Below are 22,732 nucleotides of genomic sequence, written 5' to 3'. Positions count from 1 at the left end.
GGTGTTGTCAGTATTGCTCTGCACAATGCAGAACACTTAATGATTCTGTTTTGATTTGCTGCTGTGGTCAGTCTTCATTTTTTTTGGTCCATTCAAACTGATTACACAAGAGAAGTTGAGCTACCCAATTACTTGTACCTGATGTAAACATACTATTTTGCCATATTAACTTCCCATCATCGTTGTAAGGAGAAAAATATGAAAACCCCCAGCTTGCCTTGTTGAAGGACTGGCTTCTCTGCAAAGCATCTGAAGCCCAGTTCATTCGCACAGCAATACCAGGCGATGAATGCAGTCAGCACTTAAGCGTAACACCAAGGGAGCCCCGCCGCCCTGCAGCCTGAATGGTCTAGGGCAGGGGTCGGGAACCTATGGCTCGCGAGCCAGATGTGGCTCTTTTGATGATTGCATATGGCTCGCAGATAAAACAAAATATTCTCACTTGTTTTAATCCATCCATCGATTTTTCACTGCGCATGTCCTGTTCAGGGCTGCAGGAGCAATTGTCCATTATTTTAATTGGATGATACTGGCCTACGTTTGCCGTTGCTGGGTAAAACAGGTAAACGCCCCCTTTTGAATCAGTCTGAGACTGCGTCTGCTCGGTCATTAGCTCAAAGCTAACCCTTCGACGAAGAAGATGGCGAAAAGAAAAAAAGACACGAGTATCGTACATTTCAGGACGAATGGACCGAAGAATTCGCCTTTGTGGAGAGAGCGGGTTCTGCGGTGTGTCTAATTTGCAATGACAAAATTACATCGTTGAAACGGTCGAATGTAAAGCGGCACTTCGACACGCGCCACGCTACCTTTGCATCAAAATACCCTGCGGGAGACAGCAGAAAGAAAGCGTGCCAAGAGCTTCTGAGCAGGGTGCAAGCTAGCCAGCAGCAACTCCGCGTATGGACCCGGCAAGGTGACTATAATTCGGCTAGCTTTGCTGGTTCTTTAGCAATAGTGAGGAACGGAAAACCATTCACCATTCAAAAGAATAAATTCAGAGGCTTATTATACTGACATTTAGTTGAATTCACTTTTAAAATATATTATATGGCTCTCACTGAAATAAATTTCCAAATTTTTTGCTTTCATGGCTCTCTTAGTCAAAAAGGTTCCCGACCCCTGGTCTAGGGTGATGTTCTTGAGAAGTGGAAGACCAACAGAGGTCAACAGTAGCAGCTGACTTCACCAAAAAAACAGGCAGTTTGTTTTTCTCAGTAATAGTAACTTCCCTTGCTTCCTTCTGACCTCTCATTACCACACTATTACTGCTCTGGCCCCTAAAGGGCTGGGGCCTGTCATTACCCGCCCACCCTGTTTGTGTATGCATGCATGTGTCCATCAAAACTAAATGGAAGCATTCATGTAGGTACCTCAGCTCCCTCACCCAAACAACATGTACTTCCTCAGCATCAGACAACATTACTGTTGCCTATAGATATTGCTAAAATCTGTTACCATGTGTCATACCTGTACTTTTCTTTGACAGTGTGTATCAGTTGGCTCCCATGCATAGCTTGGGAAAAATATCATTTAAAAAATAAAAGCTCTTAAATATCTGAAGATTTTCCGAACGTGTATTCATGTTCACTGCAATAGCACTTTTCCTTCTCTGTCTGTGAATCACGTTTAATCAGAAAGAAGATTAGCCAGATCATGTTATTTGGACTTTGATTATGCTATGCCTCAGATCACAATGGTGCGAGCGTACAATCAGTTTGACACTCTGAAAAGAGAGGAAGTCTGATTACCCGCGATTAGAACAACATTCCTTGCTGCTTATCATTGGCTTTGTATTATATACTAATCTGAGTGCTGAGTGGTTGAAAAGGATCTGGGCACAGGGCATTCTCTGGGCAACAAGGTCAAATGAAAAAAGGGTGATTAAAAAGTTCACATTCTGAACTTTTTACTCAGATTTGGACAATTACTTGTACAAACGATGCAAGATGTGCATGTTTGGATGTTTTTTCCAATCCAAATATATGTATATTCTGTCTACTTTATGCACACCAAGCCAGGAGGGACAACGTTGCATCTATTTGTGCAAGCTGAGACCGTAAGTGACTGTAGCCCCATCCAATCACCAGCCTGACCGTGATATCTGGGTCAAGATACATCTTATTTAACTAACAACATGTCACTAACGTTTTTTAAATAAATCAAGCACATTTAACCTCCTATGGTTAGTTGTCAGTTAAGAATTGTGGGCATATATGTAAAATTCACAACCAGTTTACTGTATAATTTTGTTTAGTCCTTACTCTGAGGAAGGTGAGGTCCCGACTGCGGTCGATGCTTGTGATCTCAAGGTTGCCCATTACGACTTCACAGTTCTCGTAGTATTTCCTCAGGGTGCGGTACTGCTGCTCCAGGTCCGACAGGGTGCTCAGCTTGTTCTCTGTACCAGCACATACTAAGACAGAGGAATGAGAAAGTGTTAATACAGCTACGAGATAAAAAAGAAAGCACCTACAGTATGGGAACAGAGATTTCATATACAAAGAAGTTAGTTTGCGTTTTTGTGTGCCAAACTTGTGGTACAATAATCATTCAGAGACAATGTGGTGTAAACATGAGCCCAATGGACAGTGAGCTGCAGCACCTGCTCAGCTGGCCGGTCATGTAAGACTAGGAAGTCACTGGACCTCACTGCACCCCAACCACACCTCACATCACCCCTCGGGGCACATGAAAGCTCTTTAGCGGCTATCTGGGCTGCTCATTTGACAAGTAATTATACAAACCCATTTTCACCCATCACACACCTTGACCCCCCCCCCCCCCCCCCCTTCGTGACGACATGGGCCATCTGCCCAATCAGCTGTTGCTGCCCACTGTAGCATAAAAACACATATATGAATATATAAACACCGACTAAAAACAAAAAGCACGTGAATCCCATAGTCTGGGTGGAATCAGACAGCTTTGTGCACAAACCAAAACAACAATCAACCAACAACCTCCTGCAACTTTTGCAGCGGTTGCTTATCGAGATTCTGTTGACGCCTTCATTGAAAAACACACTGACAGCATTACGTGCCATCGCTGTTTTAATCTAAGGCCCATTTTGTAAAAAAAAGAAAAAGCTGCTGAATTGAGGCCACCTTAAAGATATGGACCCTGATATCCGTTCTTTTGAAGCATTATAAATTACTTTCATTTGCATTGCCATGGCGGTGTGGTTTCTTCCACTTGCACCCACTTGATGACAGAGGAGCCATCAGTGTGACGGAGGGGTGACAGGTCCTTCCCTGAGTCTTGTCACACTGTCACCCATGAGCTGTTACCTCTCTCTCTGAACACCTCCACCCTGAAAGATCTTAACTGACGCTTTGCATTTTAATCCAAAATCCCTTACACATGCTACTATACACCATGCTGTGCTTTCCTTCTTTATACCATACATCCCCCTCAATTCAACCTGAATCATTGTGCTCTACCCTCTTGGCTAGCAATAAACTAATTTACCCTTTTTCGCCACACCACTTTGGCAAAATCTTTCAAAACGTATTTACTCCCCATCATTACACCACGGATACGTATGTGGGAAAGAGGATTTTGCCTCAAGGCAACGCAGGTTGTAAAGACAAATGGGATTGTGTTTTAAGCACTTCCACATCTAAGCAGATATTAGGTAAGTGCAACTATTCCGATGTGACCTGGACAATACCCTTACGAGCTGGTGGTGATTAGCTAGGTTGCACATAGCATAATGTGCTGCTCAGGAATGATATATGGCAGACCTGGGTGTTTTCAATAACAGTTAGCGTGGGCTTGAGGGAAGCGGGATGGAGGGTATTGGCGGGGGGGAGGGGGGGGGCGATCATAAAGTGAGGATAGGTATAATAAACTGTTATTGCACCCTTGGGGCAGGACGCTGAGATCAGAGGAAAGGGGCATTGTGGCATGTGATGTCAGGTGAAATATACTTTTTTTATATATTATATATACTCATTTGCTCCCTCAAGCATGCCTTCAGTAAGCCTGCTGACTTTTGAAATCTGTCTGGAGCTATGTGAAGTCTATATGGTTGTTTTTCTCCATTAGTGATTTCTAATGAAACACTATGAAATCCTATAGCTCAGCATGAGCCTAAAATGGCGCTGACTGTCAAATGAACCGCAACAAAACCATCTGTGCTGAGCAGGGTGGGGAAATAGGAAGCGTGAACTGTTGCAGGTTAACTGCAAAGCTTGTTGATCGCATTTGTGATATCTCTGCATGTGTGTGCAGGAACGTGGGCAGGCCCTAAATAATAGACCTAAGGATGCACCCCACCCCCACCAACTACTCACCGCATGATCGAATCAATTTGTCTCCATGCTCAATATGTTACATCTGAGTCTGTATATCAAAGTAAAGGTTGTATAAAACACAGTCTCTGCTCTTCATATTGGTGCGGCCTGCCTACCCCAGGAGGACATGCTATAAGACACAGAGACTGTTTAAAATACTGCCTATGATGCAGGAATAGACTGCATGAACAGATGAATCTTCATACTGTTTAAAACTTACGGCTGTTCTATAAAAACGAATCCATCTTATCTGTTTGATGGATTTCCCTCCCCAGCACACTTAAAGCAGAGAATGCCAATGGGATTCAATGTCGCTGTTCCATATATAAAGTATACCCTATTTGCCCATGTGAGCAAATTGATTTAATTTGTTTGCAGGGTATTTCATCTCAGAAGTGATGGATTAAGGCAATGAATCATAATAATTCAGGATTTTCCAATATGTGTAATTAATTAGAAGATTATGAGCCGATGGGTGGAAATGCATATCTGGCTCAATTTATATGGTCTAAAAGATAATTTAGTTGTTTTTTTTTGTCTGCAATGCTTCGACATAGACAGTGAGCTTGTGAGTAGCCTTGTTTATCCTCTCATTACTTTTTAAATAATGACAAACATATGGAGTACAGAAAAAGCAAAAGCACATAATGAACCGCGTTCGTAGGCACCAACTATCAAAAGGGACAAGGTAATTAGATAGATCGATAGATCGATAGATAGATAGATAGATAGATAGAAGTGGTGTCCTTGTAAGTTTGACGCTTTTCAGTAACTTTGAAAAGCCAGACTTCTCGCCATTTGCTATGAAAAAGGAATGAGTTTCCCTCTCTATCCATCTATCTTTCTCTCATAAATCAGTCACAAACTTTGAGGGACAGATGTGTTGTAGCTGGTTTTAAATGGCTTCCATGCAGCCCCCATGTGTCTCCAACAGACAACCACCAGACAAGACCAGAATGTATCAATCACTGTCTCTGACACAATCACAGTGTCTGTCAGCTACAGAGGGAATGCAAACAGTGAGGTCTTTACATAAAAACAAAAAAAGACTGAAATGAGACTGAATTGCCCCTGAGCCGCATTTTCATCCATTTTCTTTTCATAAATACCCTCATCAGGATTACGTAGGCACTGCACTGCTGTGGTATCTGCTCCTTGCCCAGTAACTTCATCAATAGTGCCTTGTGCGATTATTGAATGCCTATAAAGCTGGCGAGTCTCTGAGGATTACAGGCCCCTGCTAGGGAAGCCAGCAAAATGTCATTCCGATAGCCAGTAACTGACTGAATTAAATAAAGTTGCAAATGTCACTTCCATAAGTAAACACTGTCAATAGTTGAGCTTGGCTAATGTGCTTTGAATAAACAGGACCTTATAGAAGTTGCACTTAAACACTGCCTTGCACAGGACACAAATACTAAATTTTCTATCACTGAAAATATATAGTGCCACATCTGAGGTCAGAGCTGTCCTTTGTCCCTGAATGTCCCCCAGATGAGCTTTTCTGGCTAAGTATGAGTTACAAGCCACTGCTTCTGATGGTAATCATGGCACAGATTATTGTCCATCTGCTGAGTGGCTTAATAAGCATCAGAAACAAAAACTAGATGAGTGTTCGTGATGACAGCACGGTCCAGTAATGCTAACCTCTCAATGCCCTCTGAGCTCTGGTCACCTACCAACAATGCTGTCGCTGTCTCCATATGGTCTACCATAATTTAGCATTCATCCCTTTGCTCGTGCACACAGCCCCAACACCTTGTGGGAATTATCCACAGAGGATAGCCTGCAGCTGCCAGAGTGTGCACCCTTTGCTTCCAGTCTGATCAGTGCATTTACCGTACTGTTCAGTCCCTCATTAACTCTTTTTCATGAAGCAGGCTGCCATTTTCAGCAAACAAACTCCGATAAACAGGCGCTACCTGCCCGGCCCCAAACAGCAGACAGCCTAGACAAGTCACTGGTGGGTAAAGAAAGTCAAACATTTACCGTAGCAAGTTAATACCTAGCTACTTTCCTTAGAAGTTGGCAGATGCCAAAATAGAGCTAAAAAGAGAGTGAGAGTAATAATCCATCTTAACTTAACTGTCAAGAAGCCAAAAACACAACAGTGCCATGTGTTTATTTGACTGTTACTGTATTGTACTGTATACTACTAACCCATGTACTGTAAATATATGCATAAAAGTGAGTAAACTTGTTTTTACTTTCCATTACATCCCTGTATTAAACTACAGTACATTACACACACACATTGTTTTTATGTAGAAGTACTTTTTATCAGTCTATAATAGCTATTTAAACTCTCAATCACTCTCTCTGTCATATGTTTGGTGTGGCCGAGTGCTCAATGATACTGTAGCTGTAAATGAGAAAGCCTGGTGTTGCAGGCAGATAGAGGGAGTGGAGGTTTTCAGTGGAAGCATGCAAACAGTAATCGGGCGACTGATAATACGCTATGTCTGTGTGTGTTTGTTTACTGACGTTGTCGTTTATGGTTACCGTTGCTATTGAAGGAGTAATTGAGACAGCCGTGTAACACTGTGTATTTAAAATGTTTGGTTTGAAGTTTGAAGAAAATGTCTCAGATTGTTGTGGAAAACCTGAGGATGGAACTTTTTATGAATGTATTTTTTTATTTATTTATTTGAGAAAGTACTTCAGTGGTCCAGGGAGTCATCCAACACATTTATTTTTGTGGGGAAACCTGGAGAACCAGTCAGTCCAATGCTTAATAAGTATGAAAGCTGCACCCTATCTATTTATTGTCTCTCACCACCTTGCTCTCTATATGCCTGTAGAATTTAAGCTTGTCTCCAGACAAGGAAAATCCATCCAAGTCAAAGTGGAGTGATTGGCTGACACTGACACTCACCTCATTACCTAACTCCTCCAGCTGCTTCTCCTTGACTAAATACGCTGCTGACAGTGAGTCTAGGCCCTACACTGACCAGTATAAATGTGTGTGAGAGTGTGTCTTCAAATGTGCACGTATGACCCTCAGTTTGGGCGTATTTAGAGTATTGACCAGGCTGAATTACTTTGCAGAAAACAGTTTATAATTCAGCTTGAATTGATTTTAGATTAACAAGGTTTTGGGGTAAATCCACTGAAGCCTGATTTGAATTCTATATGGTTGTTAGGTATGTGAGATTATATAGATGCAAAAGTATTAGTAGTCTAAGTAGTTAAGTAGTCTATGTTAAAATCAAATGTCTGAGTTATGTGTGCGCCACACAGCTGATTTAAATGTCAGTTACCATCCTGCACACACCATAGTTTTCTTTATAGTTTACACTTAGAAGTTAATTTTCTTCTCATTGAGTGTGACCTTTTGACCTCATGCACATTGCACCTACATCAGCAAACAGATAAATGACGATAACACATAGCTTTTGTTTCATACATATCATGTTTTAGTATTGTTGGCAGTACATTAGTTTCTATTTGTAGTGCACACATTCAGTTATCTTCTAAATAGCCACACTTTATTTTGTCTATAGATAACTTTGCCTTAAATCATTCTAATTTCTTTTTATTTGTGTTACCAGTGCTGAGGGTGCTGCTGGTGGTTGCTCTTGCTGGAGAGACATCTAGGCAGGCCAGAGCAAAAGATGCGGCCCCTTAAACAAAGCTTTTAAATACAGGAAGTGACAAGTCAGAATGTACCCACTGTGGTATTACTGCATGTTATATGGGTTGGAATCTTTTAACGGGAGTTGTGTATGGGGGGGACAATTTAGAGAGTGACACACGGGAGAAACGTAAAACGTGCCGTTGAATGCTGCTACACAATAAAGAGGTTGCGCTAGATAACAGTGAATCACGCTCGTTATTTATCAAATAACTCGACACCCACCACATCATGGGGGTATTGGGATTTCTAGTTTAGGGATATTGGTTATTTATTTAAAGTAAACTACTGCTTTTGTTTAGGTTATTTGAAAATGTATTTATACTAATTGTCTGGTTTTGTTTAATTTGCAGTTTAGATGGTAGTGTTTGTCTTTGTGTAACCCCTTTGTTTAAAAAAAAAATCGTCTGATCAGCCATTGTATATGTTCCCCTTTGTGTTCAGTTTGTAAGGTCAGTTTAGTCTGTACAGTTTTATTCAGTTTAAGTTATTAGGCTATAAGTTATTATAGCCTGATTCTAGTTGACCCCTTCTATGGGCCTAGAACTACATTGCGTTTTTTGTCAATAGTTTTTTCATTTCAAAAACAATCTTTTTGAAAATTCACCTGTGACTCCTCATGCCCTCCAGTTCAGTAACTTAATTTGTTTTTTTCTGTGCAATCACGTTTCTTTGCACTTAACATGTAGAAGGAATTATAAGGGAGAAACATAGATAATGGTGTGAGAAGCTGGGATTGCACTTATAGGTATGTAGTAATCTTTGTCTAAACATTTTAAACCAGTCAACCAGTCTGATGTTTGATGCTTTTTCCCTTTATTTTTTAGGATTGTTTTGTGAGTTGCCATGCAACCAGTGGTTAAAGTGACTATATGTACAGTTGTGTTTAAAATAATAGCAGTCCAACCTCATAAATCAATTTTTTTGGTAGAAGTGATATTTCTACATGGCAAATAATTTACTAGTAAGTGTTGTAGAGTCATAGAAAACCAACAGACCCAACAGTCATGACATGCATGCTGCTCATTCTGTGTAATTGAATCTGTAATTGAAAGGGGCATGTTCAAAATAATAGCAGTGTTGTGTTCAATTAGTGAGGTGTCAATTATGGCCCATATTTAAGGTAGGAAGGAAGCAAATGTTGTGCATGCTGGTTATAGTGCATTTCACACTGAAATACTCAGCAAAATGGGTCGTTCCAGACATTGCTCTGAGGAACAGCGGACTTTGATTAAAAAGTTGATTGGAGAGGGGAAAACATATAAAGAAGTGCAGTGCTCAGCCAAAATGATTTCAAATGCCTTGAAATGGCATCCAAAGCCTGAACGACGTGGGGAAAAAATGGTTAACTACCATTCGAATGGATCGAAGAATAGCCAAAATGGCTAAGGCTCAACCAATGATCAGCTCCAGGAAAATCAAAGAAGACTTAAAGTTACCTGTGAGTACTGTTAAGATCAGAAGAAGGCTATGTGAAGCAAAGCTATCAGCTAGAAGCCCCCGCAAAGTCCCACTGCTGAAAAAAAGACATGTAGTGAATAGGTTGAAATTTGCCAAAGGACACATTGACTGGCCAAAGGAGAAATGGCGCACTGATGAGAGCAAAATTGTTCTTTTTGGGTCTAGGGGCCGCAGACCGTTTGTCCAACGACCCCCATGCACTGAATTCAATCCACAGTACACTGTGAAGACAGTAAAGCATGGTGGATCATTTATATTATATATATATCAGTTTCAATACATCAAAATACTTGAAGAGGTCATGTTGCCTTATGCTGAAGAGGAAATGCCTTTGAAATGGGTCTTTCAACAAGACAATGACCCAAAACACACCAGTAAGCGAGCAAAGTCTTGGTTCCAGATGAACAAGATTGATGTTATGGAGTGGTCAGCCCAATCCCCAGACCTCAATCCCATAGAAAACGTGTGGGTTGACATCAAAAATGCTGTTTCTGAGGCAAAACCCAGTAATGCAGAGGAATTGTGGAATGTAGTTCAATCGTCCTGGGCTGGAATACCTGTTCACAAGTGCCAGAAGTTGGGCGACTCCATGCAACACAGATGTGAAGCAGTTCTCAGAAATAATGGTTATGCAACTAAATATTAGTGCAGTGATTCAAAGTAAAGCAAACCCTTGAGGCATTTTTCAGTTCATACAGTAAATGTTTGAGTTTGTAAAGAAAAATGCAAATACTGCTATTTTTTGAACAGTTTTTCTTCACTTTCTGTAAAGGTATAAAACAAACTTGATCAATTTTGGTCATGTTTTGATTTGGAATTGAATGTGCATTGTTCCCAATGCATTGATATTATGGAATTAAAAGCTATTCTAAGGATTTTGAACATTATTCACTTTTTTTAAACACTGCTATTATTCTGAACACAACTGTAACTTTTAAATGTTTCTGAAGCTCTGTCATTTGTCATACAATGGTCTTAAATGACCTGTAACAGCAAACAAGACCACCAGTGAAAAGAACACTATTTTTATATAGTTTTTAGTAAAGCCTCTGCCCGGGTTCGATTTTTCCCGCGCAGTCGCAGAATGAGGTAGACGGCGCTACAGTAACACATTATGATGGGTCACATATTTCTTTGAAACACCGGAAAGCCTGGGTGTGTTAGCGTGTGCAGCCTTTTGAGCCAGGTAAATGGAAGCAGGAGATTTCTTTATATAGGCCTAATTATATTTTAATGTTATTTTACAAGTTATCTGCTGTAGTTACGGCTGATACTGGGGCCGGGCCATCACAGAAAAGAAGGAAATTAAACGAAGAACAACTAAAAGCTAAAAGGGAAAGGGAAAGTGAAAGACGACGGGCAATAACACGGTCGGGCTATCAACAGATGGAGACAATTAAGGGATTTTAAATGATTCAAAACCCACCCCGATTTGGCCCTCAGGTATGTAATTTGTCTATTTCATTCATAAAATAATTTTAGATTGCGCAATGTGGTTGTACGTCAGACGGACGTTTTATTCATTAGCGCCACACGTCAAATTGAATGTCAAGTATAGTGTTTGTGATGCTGATGCCTCGTTTCCAACTGTTTTCAATTTACTGCCACTAAAATTAGGTTCATCTGGGATTAGCTGGAAGACTTCTCTCTGTTATGTACTGAGGAAACCCTGATGAAATTGTTGTACTAAGGGTTTAAAATGTTGTATTTTCTGGTACATGTTGTATTTCATCAAATGCTCACTGTATTCAAACTGCTGGCTAAATATACAGCAGGGTACATATACAACAACAACAACAGAAGCTATGCAAGTTTACAAAATGTGACAAATATACACAAGCATGTTAATAGTCATTGGAATACAGTATGAAAATAAGAGTCAACAACACGATATTGTGGAGTGAGTCTGATGAAGCCAGTTCACCTTAAGTTTCCCCACACTAGGTTTTTGAATAAATCTAAATGATAGTGGCAGTGAAGACAGTGGAACAGAAAGCGGGTTTAACTGTTGGGCTGTGTTGATGAGAAGAGGAAGGGTGGAGAATCTCAAATGGCTATGTTATATGTCTATATTGCATGTGGTAGCATGTTTTTGTATCTAAATAATTAAGTTAGGACATATGTCCCAGAGCATAAGCGCATGACCACCAGCTGCTAATACCCCACCAACCCCTCCAATTATACCAAGTACGTTACAACCAGTGGAGGGCAAAATGAAGCAGGTGAAGTGAGATGCTAAAAAGGATGCATGTAATTCATGATGCATTTGAAAACTAAATAGCACCAAAAGCACCTTGATCATTTTCTCCAGAGCAGTCATTACCAGGAAGTGGTTGAAGATTGTCTGTAGGTGGAGTAATCGACTGCTGCTCCAACAAAGATTGAAGCAGGCAATGAAGGACCGGCTAGAGTGGATCCGGCCAATGCTTTAAAATATGCCTACAAATACTATGTGGTTTTAGAGCTTGATTTTAGTGTGAGTGAGGTGGATAATTATATAGTCTGTAACCTCCTCTATGATGGGCAGATCATGGCTCTCAAAAAGCAGCCGTATGACAAGTTCAGCTTGTTGAGCGGAGAGGAATTGTTGACCCTCTTATCAGGCTCCTGTATTCCCTACTACTGAAATTTTAATGCAAAAGTATGTTGATTAAGTACCATGCCAGGAAGGGTCCCTGATTAAGTTTGAGATGCTAGCTTCTTTCACTTAGACTTCCCAAGATAGAGGGCTCTTACAGCTCAGCCAACTACAGCAAGAACCTCACAGCTGACTTTGGTAGTGTTGCTCAGTGTGAACACAGTAAGATAACTGGTAGAACAGGGTTACTTGTAGATTATACTTTGGATTATCTTTACTAAATATGGTTGGACTTCATTTCCCTTAATAATTAAGTTTCTAGAATGTACTTATTTTTAGTTTCAGAACATTAATCAAGTACGCTCAGTTATGGTTTTGCCAGCATGTTTCTTAATGCCTATATTAATCAATTATACAGTACTACATTCAATCTAAATACAGTAAGCTTTTCAAGGTCTGGCTTTTTGTTTGGTTAATTACGACTTTAGCAGGTCAGTGTGAAGACAATAGAGGATCACGTCAAGTCACACAGCATGTGTCAAAAAGTTACTCCCTACAAAAGATTTGCAGTTGGACTCTTCCATATTACCAAACCTGTTTGTGTATGCAGGTGTGTGTGTGTGTGTGTGTGTGTGTGTGTGTGTGTGTGTGTGTGTGTGTGTGTGTGTGTGTGAGAGTGTGTGTACCTATCTGCACATGTGCATTCGAGGCCATGCATGTGATTACTGTATTTTTAATGGCAGAACCATATGACTTTCCTTGAGCTTCAGACAGAGCCTCTCCAATCACAGACATGTTTTAACATTTCGCATGGAGGTTTTGCCTTTGCTCTTGCAGTCTCAGAGGCTCCTTGCTAACACAAGGTGGAATTGAATGTATGCTCTTTATATGCTAATAGTAGAAACGGTAAACCCCTGAGGTGGTTCATATCCCAGTAGTCTGCTAAAGAGAGAAGGTAGATAGGCTGAGCAATGGGATCAAAGGAACAGGTCACATCCTAAATTAGTGTATGAGTGTGCACGTGTGTGTGTGTGTGTGTGTATGTGTGTGTGTGTGTGTGTGTGTGTGTGTGTGTGTGTGTGTTTCCCATACATAGGTTCTACTTGGGCACACCGCCCAGGTAGATTGAGACCCGCCCAGGTAGATAACATCACATGTATTTTTTACAGCGCACAAAGACCAGTGGCCTCCAGCCCCTCCCCCCCATGAAGTCGCGCTCCGCATGCATGACAGCATCAACTCTTCACTTCAGGCTCAGAGGCTATAGATAGTAGTAACTTGCTGCTGGTGGTCTTGTCGTGGGATTAACTGTAGGGCTAGGACAGTATGGATTTTTTCTTACCGCGGTTGAAAAGCAAGAAATTCCCTCGGTAGAGTGGTATACCGTAACCCCTTTAAGAGAGTAGCGTAAGTTAGAGCGAGAATGGCAGGGTGCCTTAAGTGAGTGACGTCAGTGCCCGTGTGGTCGCGCAAGGAGAGCGAGCGGTAACGGAAAGTAGTGTATGAGTGCCGATGTGAGGAAAAGCGAGAGGAAAAAGAGATAGCAAAGTTGATATAAAGTGAGTTAAAAGTGAACAATAAAACAACAAGCTAGAGCTTCTCAAGACACGGTGGCTTTATCTATTGTCAATACTGTCGGTAAAGTGAATGGTGTTAGCCCCAAAAAACATCGGCTTAAACCTACACAATCCATGTCAGAATCAATGAATCCATGTCATTAGCCACAACGTGCACACATGTGCAGGCCAATGTTTTTTTGCGGTGATGACGGTGACAAGCTCAGACCCGCGGTAGGCATCCCACCCACCACCACAAGTAAATTCTCAACCTGTGGGAAACACTGGGTGTGTTAAAGAGAGAGAATACTTGGTGCATGTGCGTCTGTGCGGTGGCTATGAGCTATTCTGTTTCCAGCAACATGCTGACGAACTTGACAGGACCTCAGGGGGCAATCAGTAAAACACACACACAAACAATGCAGCTATTTAGAGATCAAATTTGGTTTATTATGATTTAAACTCACAAAGACGTCCGCATAAACCATGGGACACTAGAACAAAACAATACCTGTCTGTGCCTTACATCTAACAAAAGAAGAACAAAATACCAAACACATACACAGTCAGACACAAACACACACTAAGTATAAAAATGTAAGCATTAGCCCTGTGTCCAAATGCTTATAAAGATCCATGTTTAAATTTTTCTAGTCTGAATCAATGAAAATACATTTCCAGGATAATTGCCTCACGCGCCGGATGTCCCTCTCCTTCCGCTCTGTGTTGCCATTGTCAAAATTCCATATATATATATATATATATATATATATATATATATATATATATTATATATATTTTATTTTGACATTATATATATAATTATATATATATAATGTCAAGTGTTATTTTGACAGCCCTAATATATATATATATATATATATTAGGGCTGTCAAAATAACGCGTTAAAAAAAATAACGCAGATTAATCTATTCTATATTAACGTTTGACCCGGAGCCGTACTAGCCACCATTGGACTGTAAAATGAAGGAGGGAGACGAGAATGTGCTTCCTGGAACACATACATATACATACAGCGGGAAAAACATTTTTCCCAGTAAATATATTTCCGATGGGGCTATTGGAATGAAATTTTCACCAGATGTCAATAACAACCCACTTAATCCACACATACAAAGAAATCAAAACATGTATGTCCATGACAAAAGTTATGTTTAATAAAGTGGAATAATAATGGGAATAAATATTGAACACATGAAGAAAAAGGGGTGTAAAAAGGCACGTGAAGCCAATAAACCAGCTGAAATCTGTCCATATTTAGGAAGCAATCCTGCCACCTATTAGTGCAAATTAATATCAGATGGATCAGTCCTAATTGATAGCCTATAAAAAGATTTTTCATTTCCAAGGTGTCACTCAAGAAGCATTTTATGATGAGTAAAAGCAAAGAGCTGTGCCAAGACCTTCGCAAGCTTATTGTAGAAAAACATACGGATAGCATTGGTTACAGACGAATATCTAAACTTCTGAAAGTTCCAGTGAGCACTGTTGGGGCCATTATCCGGAAGTGGAAAGTACATAATTTCATCATTAACCGGCCACGGCCAGGTGCTCCTCGCAAGATTTCTGACAGAGGAGTCCATAGAATACTTAGAAGAGTTGTCGAAGAACCAAGGACCACTCGCAGAGATCTTCAGAAAGACCTGGAAGAAGCAGGTACAGTTGTTTCAAAGAAAACAATTAGTAATGCACTCAACCGCCATGACCTCTATACACGCACACCACGCAAGACACCGCTGCTCAAGAAAAGGCATGTGGAAGCTCGCTTAAACTTTGCTGTACAACATCTGGACAAGCCAATGACATACTGGGAGAATATAATCTGGTCAGATGAGACCAAAATTGAACTCTCTCATAGCATACACCATGTTTGGAGAATCAGAATCAGAATCAGAATCAGAAAGGGCTTTATTGCCAAGTACGTTGCACATACGAGGAATTTGTCATGGTGTTGTTGGAGCATGTCACACATACAAATATAAGAAGGATAAAAAGATATAAACAATATAAGTATAAACATATACACACAGTACGTATTAATAACGATAAAATAAATTTAAATAAATAGTAAAATAAGTTAAACAGTAGTGAAAAGGGACGCTACAGCAGAGTAGGTACAGTGGCATGAGGAGCCAGAGGTGGGGTGTGGAGAGAGTCAGGATGGATTCCGAGCCTTGTTTAAAAGGCTAGTGGCGGAGGGGAAAAAACTGTTTATGTGGCGTGAGGTTTTGGTCCTAATGGACCTCATCCTCCTGCCAGAGGGGAGTGGCTCAAAGAGCTTGTGTCCGGGGTGGGAGGGGTCAGCCACAATCTTTCCAGCACGCTTCAGAGTCCTGGTGGCGTATAGGTCCTGGAGCGGCGGCAGATTGCAGCCAATCACCTTCTCAGCTGACCGAATGACACGCTGCAGCCTGCCCTTGTCCTTGGCAGTGGCAGCAGCGTACCAGATGGTGATGGAGGATGTGAGGATGGACTCAATGATGGCTGTGTAAAAGTGCACCATCATTGTCTTTGGCAGGTTGAATTTCTTCAGCTGCCGCAGGAAGTACATCCTCTGTTGTGCTTTCTTGACGAGGGAGCTGATGTTCAGCTCCCACTTGAGGTCCTGGGAGATGGTAGTTCCCAGGAAGCGGAAAGACTCCACAGTGTCAATTGTGGAGCCACAGAGGGTGATGGGGGCAGGTGGGGCTGGGTTCTTTCTGAAGTCCACAACCATCTCCACTGTCTTTAGAGCGTTGAGCTCTAGATTGTTTTGCTTGCACCAGGTCACCAGGTGGTCAGCCTCCCACCTGTAGGCGGACTCGTCTCCATCAGAGATGAGTCCGATGAGGGAGGTGTCGTCCGCAAACTTCAGAAGCTTGACGGACTGGTGACTGGAGGTGCAGCTGTTGGTGTACAGGGAGAAGAGCAGAGGAGAAAGAACGCAGCCCTGGGGGGATCCGGTGCTGATGGTCTGTGAGTCGGAGACGTGTTTCCCCAGCTTCACATGCTGCTTCCTGTCAGACAGGAAGTCAGTGATCCACCTGCAGGTGGAGTCAGGCACACCAAGCTGGGAGAGTTTCTGCTGAAGCAGAGCCGGGATGATGGTATTGAAGGCAGAGCTGAAGTCCACAAACAGGATCCTGGCGTAGGTTCCTGCGGAGTCCAGGTGCTGGAGGATGTAGTGGAGGGCCAGGTTGACTGCATCGTCTACAGACCTATTGGCTCTGTAGGCAAACTGCAGGGGGTCCAGGAGGGGGTCGGTGAGGTCTTTGAGGTGTGAAAGCACAAGGCGCTCAAAGAACTTCATAACCACAGAGGTCAGGGCGACGGGTCTGAAGTCATTAAGTCCTGTGGTCCTTGGCTTCTTGGGGACAGGGATTATGGTTGAGGTCTTGAAGCAGGCTGGCACGTGACATGTCTCCAGTGAGGTGTTAAAAAATGAAGAAATGGCACTGCACATCACCCTAAAAACACCATACCAACAGTGAAGTCTGGAGGTGGGAGCATCATGGGACTGATTTTCAGCATCTGGCACTGGCAGACTTCATATAATTGAAGGAAGGATGAATGGAGAAATGTACCGTGACATTCTTGATAAGAATCTGCTGCCATCCAGCAGGATGCTGAAGATGAAACGAGGATGGATATTTCAGCAAGACGATCCCAAACACACAGCCAACGAAGCTCTCAATTGGTTTCAGAGAAAGAAAATCAACCTGTTAGAATGGCCCAGTCAATCACCTGACTTGAATCCAATTGAAAACCTCTGGAAAGAAGACGTTCATAGAAGATACCCCCGGAACCTTCAAGATTTGAAGACAGTTTGTGTGGAAGAATGGGCAAAAATCACAGCTGAGCAATGTATGCGACTAGTTTCTTCATACAGTAGGCGTCTTGAAGCTGTCATTACCAACAAAGGCTTTTCTACTAAGTATTAAATACATTTTAGCTGTGTTTTCCCTGTGTCATTTCACTTTATTACACACAACTTAATTTATGGACTTATTTGTTTTGATATCTTACTGACATCTGGTGAAAATTTCATGTCAATAGCCCCATCAGAAATATCTTTACTGAGAAAATAAAAATAATACTTATTTTCCCCTCTCTCTCTCTCTCTCTCTCTCTCTCTCTCTCTCTCTCTATATATATATATATATATATATATATATATATATATATACACACACACACACACACACACACACACACACACACACACACGTTATTATAAATCTCAACACTGTGCGCATGTCCACTCCTAACTCCTGTTAAATCATATTACACTAAGGCTTGAGTCCATACAGTTAATGGGTACGGACACAGAGACAGAGAGAACGGGAACAAGCTTGGTTACCACCAGTTAGCACCAGTTAGCTCCGGTTAGCGGTTAAGTCCCGTAAGCGGTTAGCGCCAGTTAACTTTATTATAAAGATCAGCTTGTGTGGAGCGGACTACCGCGGAGAGGGGTAACAACCAGACTCTGATAAATGACGTTCGGAGCACTTTCACAGCATTGTGGCCGCAGCGTTTCCACAGTTTAATAGTACAGTTAATCCCACAGCAAGTCACAACACCACAAGCAGCATGCTACTGCTAGCCTCTTAGCCAAGCTGCTAGCTGTTTCTGAAGTGAAACGCGTCGAAGTGAATTGTTGACGTTGTGTCACGCACGCGCAACTTTACAAGGGGGGAGGGGCTGGAGGCCGCTGGTCTGTTAGCTATAAAATTATATAACGGATTGTGAAAAACATTGTAATTCAGATTTTATCTACGTGGGTGGGTCTCAATCTAACTGGACGGGCTACCCAAGTAGAACCTATGCATAGGAAACACAACAACAAACACAACAAGGCAGGCCTGCTTGGTTCTTTTGGGGAATGATTCTAAAGATTTACAAAGAATACGTTTATTGCATTTACTATCTAACTGGGACGTTTTAGGATTGACTGGTGAGGATTGCTATGGACGATGTACACATACCATAGAATGGTAAGCGCAAATTACGTTTAACCATGTATCTAGCTAATTTAAATAGCTCACGTTACTTTATTGTGTGAACAGTTCATTTAATGTTTCTTTTTCTGGGTGCAAATGTTCCACAAAACAAGCTCCTTCCTGAGACCATTTTGCAGAGCCTTAGCACCACCTAAAACAATTGTGATTGGTTTAAAGAAACGCAAACAACCTAGAGCATTCCCAGAATGCATCTGTGGTGTAGCCAGACACTGTAGAGAAAGGTCTGCCAATGCGAAACTAACATTTTCCTGAAAAGTGACCACTTATGGTGGTGTAAAAAGCTGTTATCTCTCAGAAGCATAGTGGCCAAAACCTCTTCTGGAGGAGGCCAGAGGGGATAGTTGATTGTACAAAGTGTCTGACTTTAAAGGAATAATTTTTTTGACTTTTAAAAAAGCAAGTTCTTCCTATTCCTATTCCTTTATTTAATAAAGCAATATTACTTTGTGCAGAAAAAAATAATCATGAATGTAAAATGCAGTGTTCAACCTAGAAGCCAGTGCTTTCACGTTACAGAAACGACAATGAAATTTATACTGTACAGACTCATTGATGTTATATTATTACATGCACAACCTGAACATCTGACTTTATCTTTGTTTCCTTACATAAAATTACAGTTTTGACCCCAATTTTCCATCTCCCTTCAATTTTGATCTTTTTCATTTCAGATTTAGTGCACAACTTTATTTATATTCTCAACCATTAGCACTGTAATATTATTATTATTTACAAAGTGTGAACCTGCAAATTGCTGCTAGAAAGGCGCCTTATAATATAAAGTATTAGTTATATTATCGCTGTCCCCTTTGGAGCTATCTGTCTTCATAAAGCATCAAAAGGTGACTTAAGAAGGGGCTGATAGTTATTCACCATGTAAAAAGGTGAAATGTTGTTTAAACACAAATTACTGTATTAGTTACACAGTCACATTCACATATATATTTTACTGTTGGCCACTGAGCAGCTCCACAGGGGCAGTCATGTGTTAAGCACACTGCTGAAAGGCTCCTCAAAGGTAGTTGTTGAGGAGTGGGGGAGTGTAACTCCCATCCTTTCCTCACAAGTATTTTTCCAGCAAGTCTGAGAATAGGAACCACTGACCTTCCAAGTGCAAACCTGCTTCACTCGTCTCTGGGCTTCCACCATTTCCCCATCTCTCACTTTCTCTTTCTCTAGCATCTTAATTCAGGCCCAGGTGTTAGAGTGAAATCCTTTCTGATAGTTTTTCTTTTTTACACTGCATCTGGGACGACACTCTATCAATTAAGCCAGCAGGCCAGTCAAAGTGTTGCCTCATATCCTTCATGCCTCCAGCGCATTCCGGTTTCCAGCCCCCATGTGTGGTCCTACCCATGAATCTTAATCTTGTACCCAAACAGTTGCCATCAATTATCCTGGCTGCTACTGCTAACTCTTCCCCTGCCTCCCATTTTTCCCCATTAAAAAAAAAGCCTTTTTTTCCTCCTCGCTGCAACGGAATTGCTTCGCTCGCTTGCCCGGGAAATGATTTCTCAGCAGGCTTGTGGACATGGTGCTTTCCACAGGTGGAAGGTAGAAATGGATGAATGTGTGTGTTTCTGTGTTTATTGTAAATGTGTGTGCAAGCATACTGTGTGTTTCTGTGTGTGTGAGCTTTTTGCCCAGTGGGTTGCTATTAATTGTTTATCCCAGTAAATTTCTTTGCAAGAAAATGTTAAGCTCACCTGGCAGGAGAGAGCTTGCAGGCTGTGTAGCATCAGGACAGAAAATATAATGAAATTGAAATCGTACAGATAAAAATGACTGCAACCTTAAATACTATTCAGAACCCAATCAATTGCGACAGGATTAAACCAGAACTAGGATTTGTCAAAACCATCTGTTAACAGTAATAGCTGTATTATCTGTAATTAGCCATAGGAGTTGATCCGGGTGGTAATATTTCAAATCAGATCAACAGATGATTATTGAGTAATATGAACGTGCGTTAACACTTTATTTGAAGGGGTGTGCATAAGACTGACATGACACCGTCATAATCATGACATGACACCTGTCACGAACATGAAGGAGTCTTTTTGAATGTTCATGGCTGTTTTCATTAAGTCTCATTTGGTAAATTATGACACTTTTAATTCAAAGTTAGCATTGTTTGAGATGTTTGTGTGATGACAACTTGACTTTAACGAAGACAACCATCTCTGTGTTATGACAATCAATACAATATAACCTCCAATATCTTTGTTATGACAACTTGACATTAACCTAGACAACAAAACACGGCAGGCCTAATTATCAAACTTTAAGAAACTATTTTGCTTGATGTGTTCATTTAATAAAAACCTATCTATCTATCTATCTATCTATCTATTACATTTAACTGTCATTAAATGGTTGGTTTTTACATTGGCTGTCATGAGACCATTACAATTGTGTCATGAATAGGTTCCTTTAACCTCAAGTAAAGTGAAAAAATTTGGATTTAAGATGTCATAAAAGTTATAAGACCAGTTTGGCAACAGTAAATGCAGCACCGAGGTTGATTAAGAGTTTTGGACAGATAAAGTTAGCTTTAGGCTAACATTGCTTTTCGCTAAAATCTCAAACAGTGCTAACTTTGCATTAAAAGACAAATTAATTAAAAACAATTAAAAGTGTCATAATTCAGTCATGAACATTCAAAAAGATTTCTTCATTTCCATGACAGGTGTCATGCCATAATTATGAAGGTGTCATGTCAGTCTTATGCACACCCCTTCAGTTCTGCCTAGGCAAAGAAACCCTGGAATTTAACTTAAGTTTAAGTAACTTAAATTTATGAAATAGAACATGTTTGAAGCCGGTAGGAAGCCATTTCACAGTCTGCACCAACACATTTGTGAGATGTCACATCCTCTTGCATAAGAAGGCAAATGCTTAATTTTTTCCACCAAGAAAATAGCTAGATAAAGGCCTTAATCAAGTTTAACCTTGAAATGATCTGTACTTTCTATTATGTTTTTAATTTGAATGTTGTTCACCACATTTGTCATACTTGAATGTCAAAAAAATATTAGACGGAGCCCTGCTGCAATTAGTGGATGAACAATGCGTTTCCCTCATGCAGAAGAAAAGGAAAAGAAAATCTTGCTACCTGGTGCAACACAAGTTCATAATACTTGTTTTTGTAGCTAGATTACATGTCTTATTCAACAAGCAAGCATCTCTAGGTTTCTCTCTTTTCTCAGCCTGTCACATAGCGACATGATGTGTCATTCAGGAGACTGCAAGTTACATACAACAGACATGTCTGAAGCCGTCAGCATCTTAAGATAATTTATTCCATCAAACCACTGGAACACATTGATGAGCAGACAGGCTGAATGTTTATGTTTGAGGCATCAAGATGACAAGAAGACACTGCTGGAGGCATTTCATTGTCTGTGTGCATTACTGTTCCTCACTGGTCCTACTCGAGAATACCTCTGTTGTCAGAGCAGTCTATAATGAGATTTACAAAGGGGTTTAAGATGGGATTCTAATTGATTTTTAGAAGGGTTTTGACCCGTGTAGCATGCCAAACTACCTCACATTTCTCAGTTAAGATTCTGCACTACAGGTCTGAACTTCTCTGTGAGATGCATTTCAGTAAATCCAGCTGCCTGGAGGCATCGCTTGAGGGCAAAGCCTATGAGAACACAGAAATCCAACTTGTTAAAGACCCAATAACCCTAAGCACAGACTTTTAAAGAGAATGCCTTGGAATTATATTTGAATGTGCATGCTTTTGTTTATATTTTTGTTAATCGAATTTATCATCTAAAATATATGTCAGGGCTGTCAATCGATTAAAATATGTAATCGTGATTAATCGCATGATTGTCCATAGGTAACTTGTGATCTTGTGTTAATTTGTTATCTGTTCTAAATGTACTTTAAAAGGGATATGTTACACGTTTTTTATGCATTTAAGTGGTATTTGAGACTCAACATACTACGGTGGTTATTCAATTCACATCCAGAGTGCATGCAATAACTAGTGTTGTCGAAAGAACCATCTGAAAAGGGCTTTGAAACTGAACTTGCCATTTAAAAGACCCTTTTCTTTATCCATTTCTGCTCAAGGAGGTTTGTTTCTTTTCTTTTTTTGTGGGATCTTGAGCTGCTTTTTAATGATCATTGATTTAGTTAAAAATGTAAGTTATAAAGACTGTTACTTAGAT

General features: G+C 40.8%; 1 protein-coding gene across 2 annotated transcripts in view; it reads right to left on the bottom strand.

Annotated features, from left to right (window-relative positions):
- LOC116050203 (receptor tyrosine-protein kinase erbB-4-like) overlaps positions 1-22,732 on the bottom strand; it is a 406,202-nt gene that overhangs the window by 196,017 nt on the left and 187,453 nt on the right. For both annotated transcript variants that reach the window (XM_031300194.2, XM_031300196.2), the window contains exon 2: positions 2,265-2,416. In XM_031300194.2, the coding sequence (XP_031156054.1) occupies positions 2,265-2,416 (152 nt within the window). The remainder of the gene's footprint in view (positions 1-2,264; positions 2,417-22,732) is intronic.

This window comes from Sander lucioperca, chromosome 8 (assembly GCF_008315115.2).
Source record: "Sander lucioperca isolate FBNREF2018 chromosome 8, SLUC_FBN_1.2, whole genome shotgun sequence".
Lineage (NCBI taxonomy): Eukaryota > Metazoa > Chordata > Actinopteri > Perciformes > Percidae > Sander > Sander lucioperca.
This window is presented reverse-complemented; position numbering and strand designations above follow the sequence as displayed.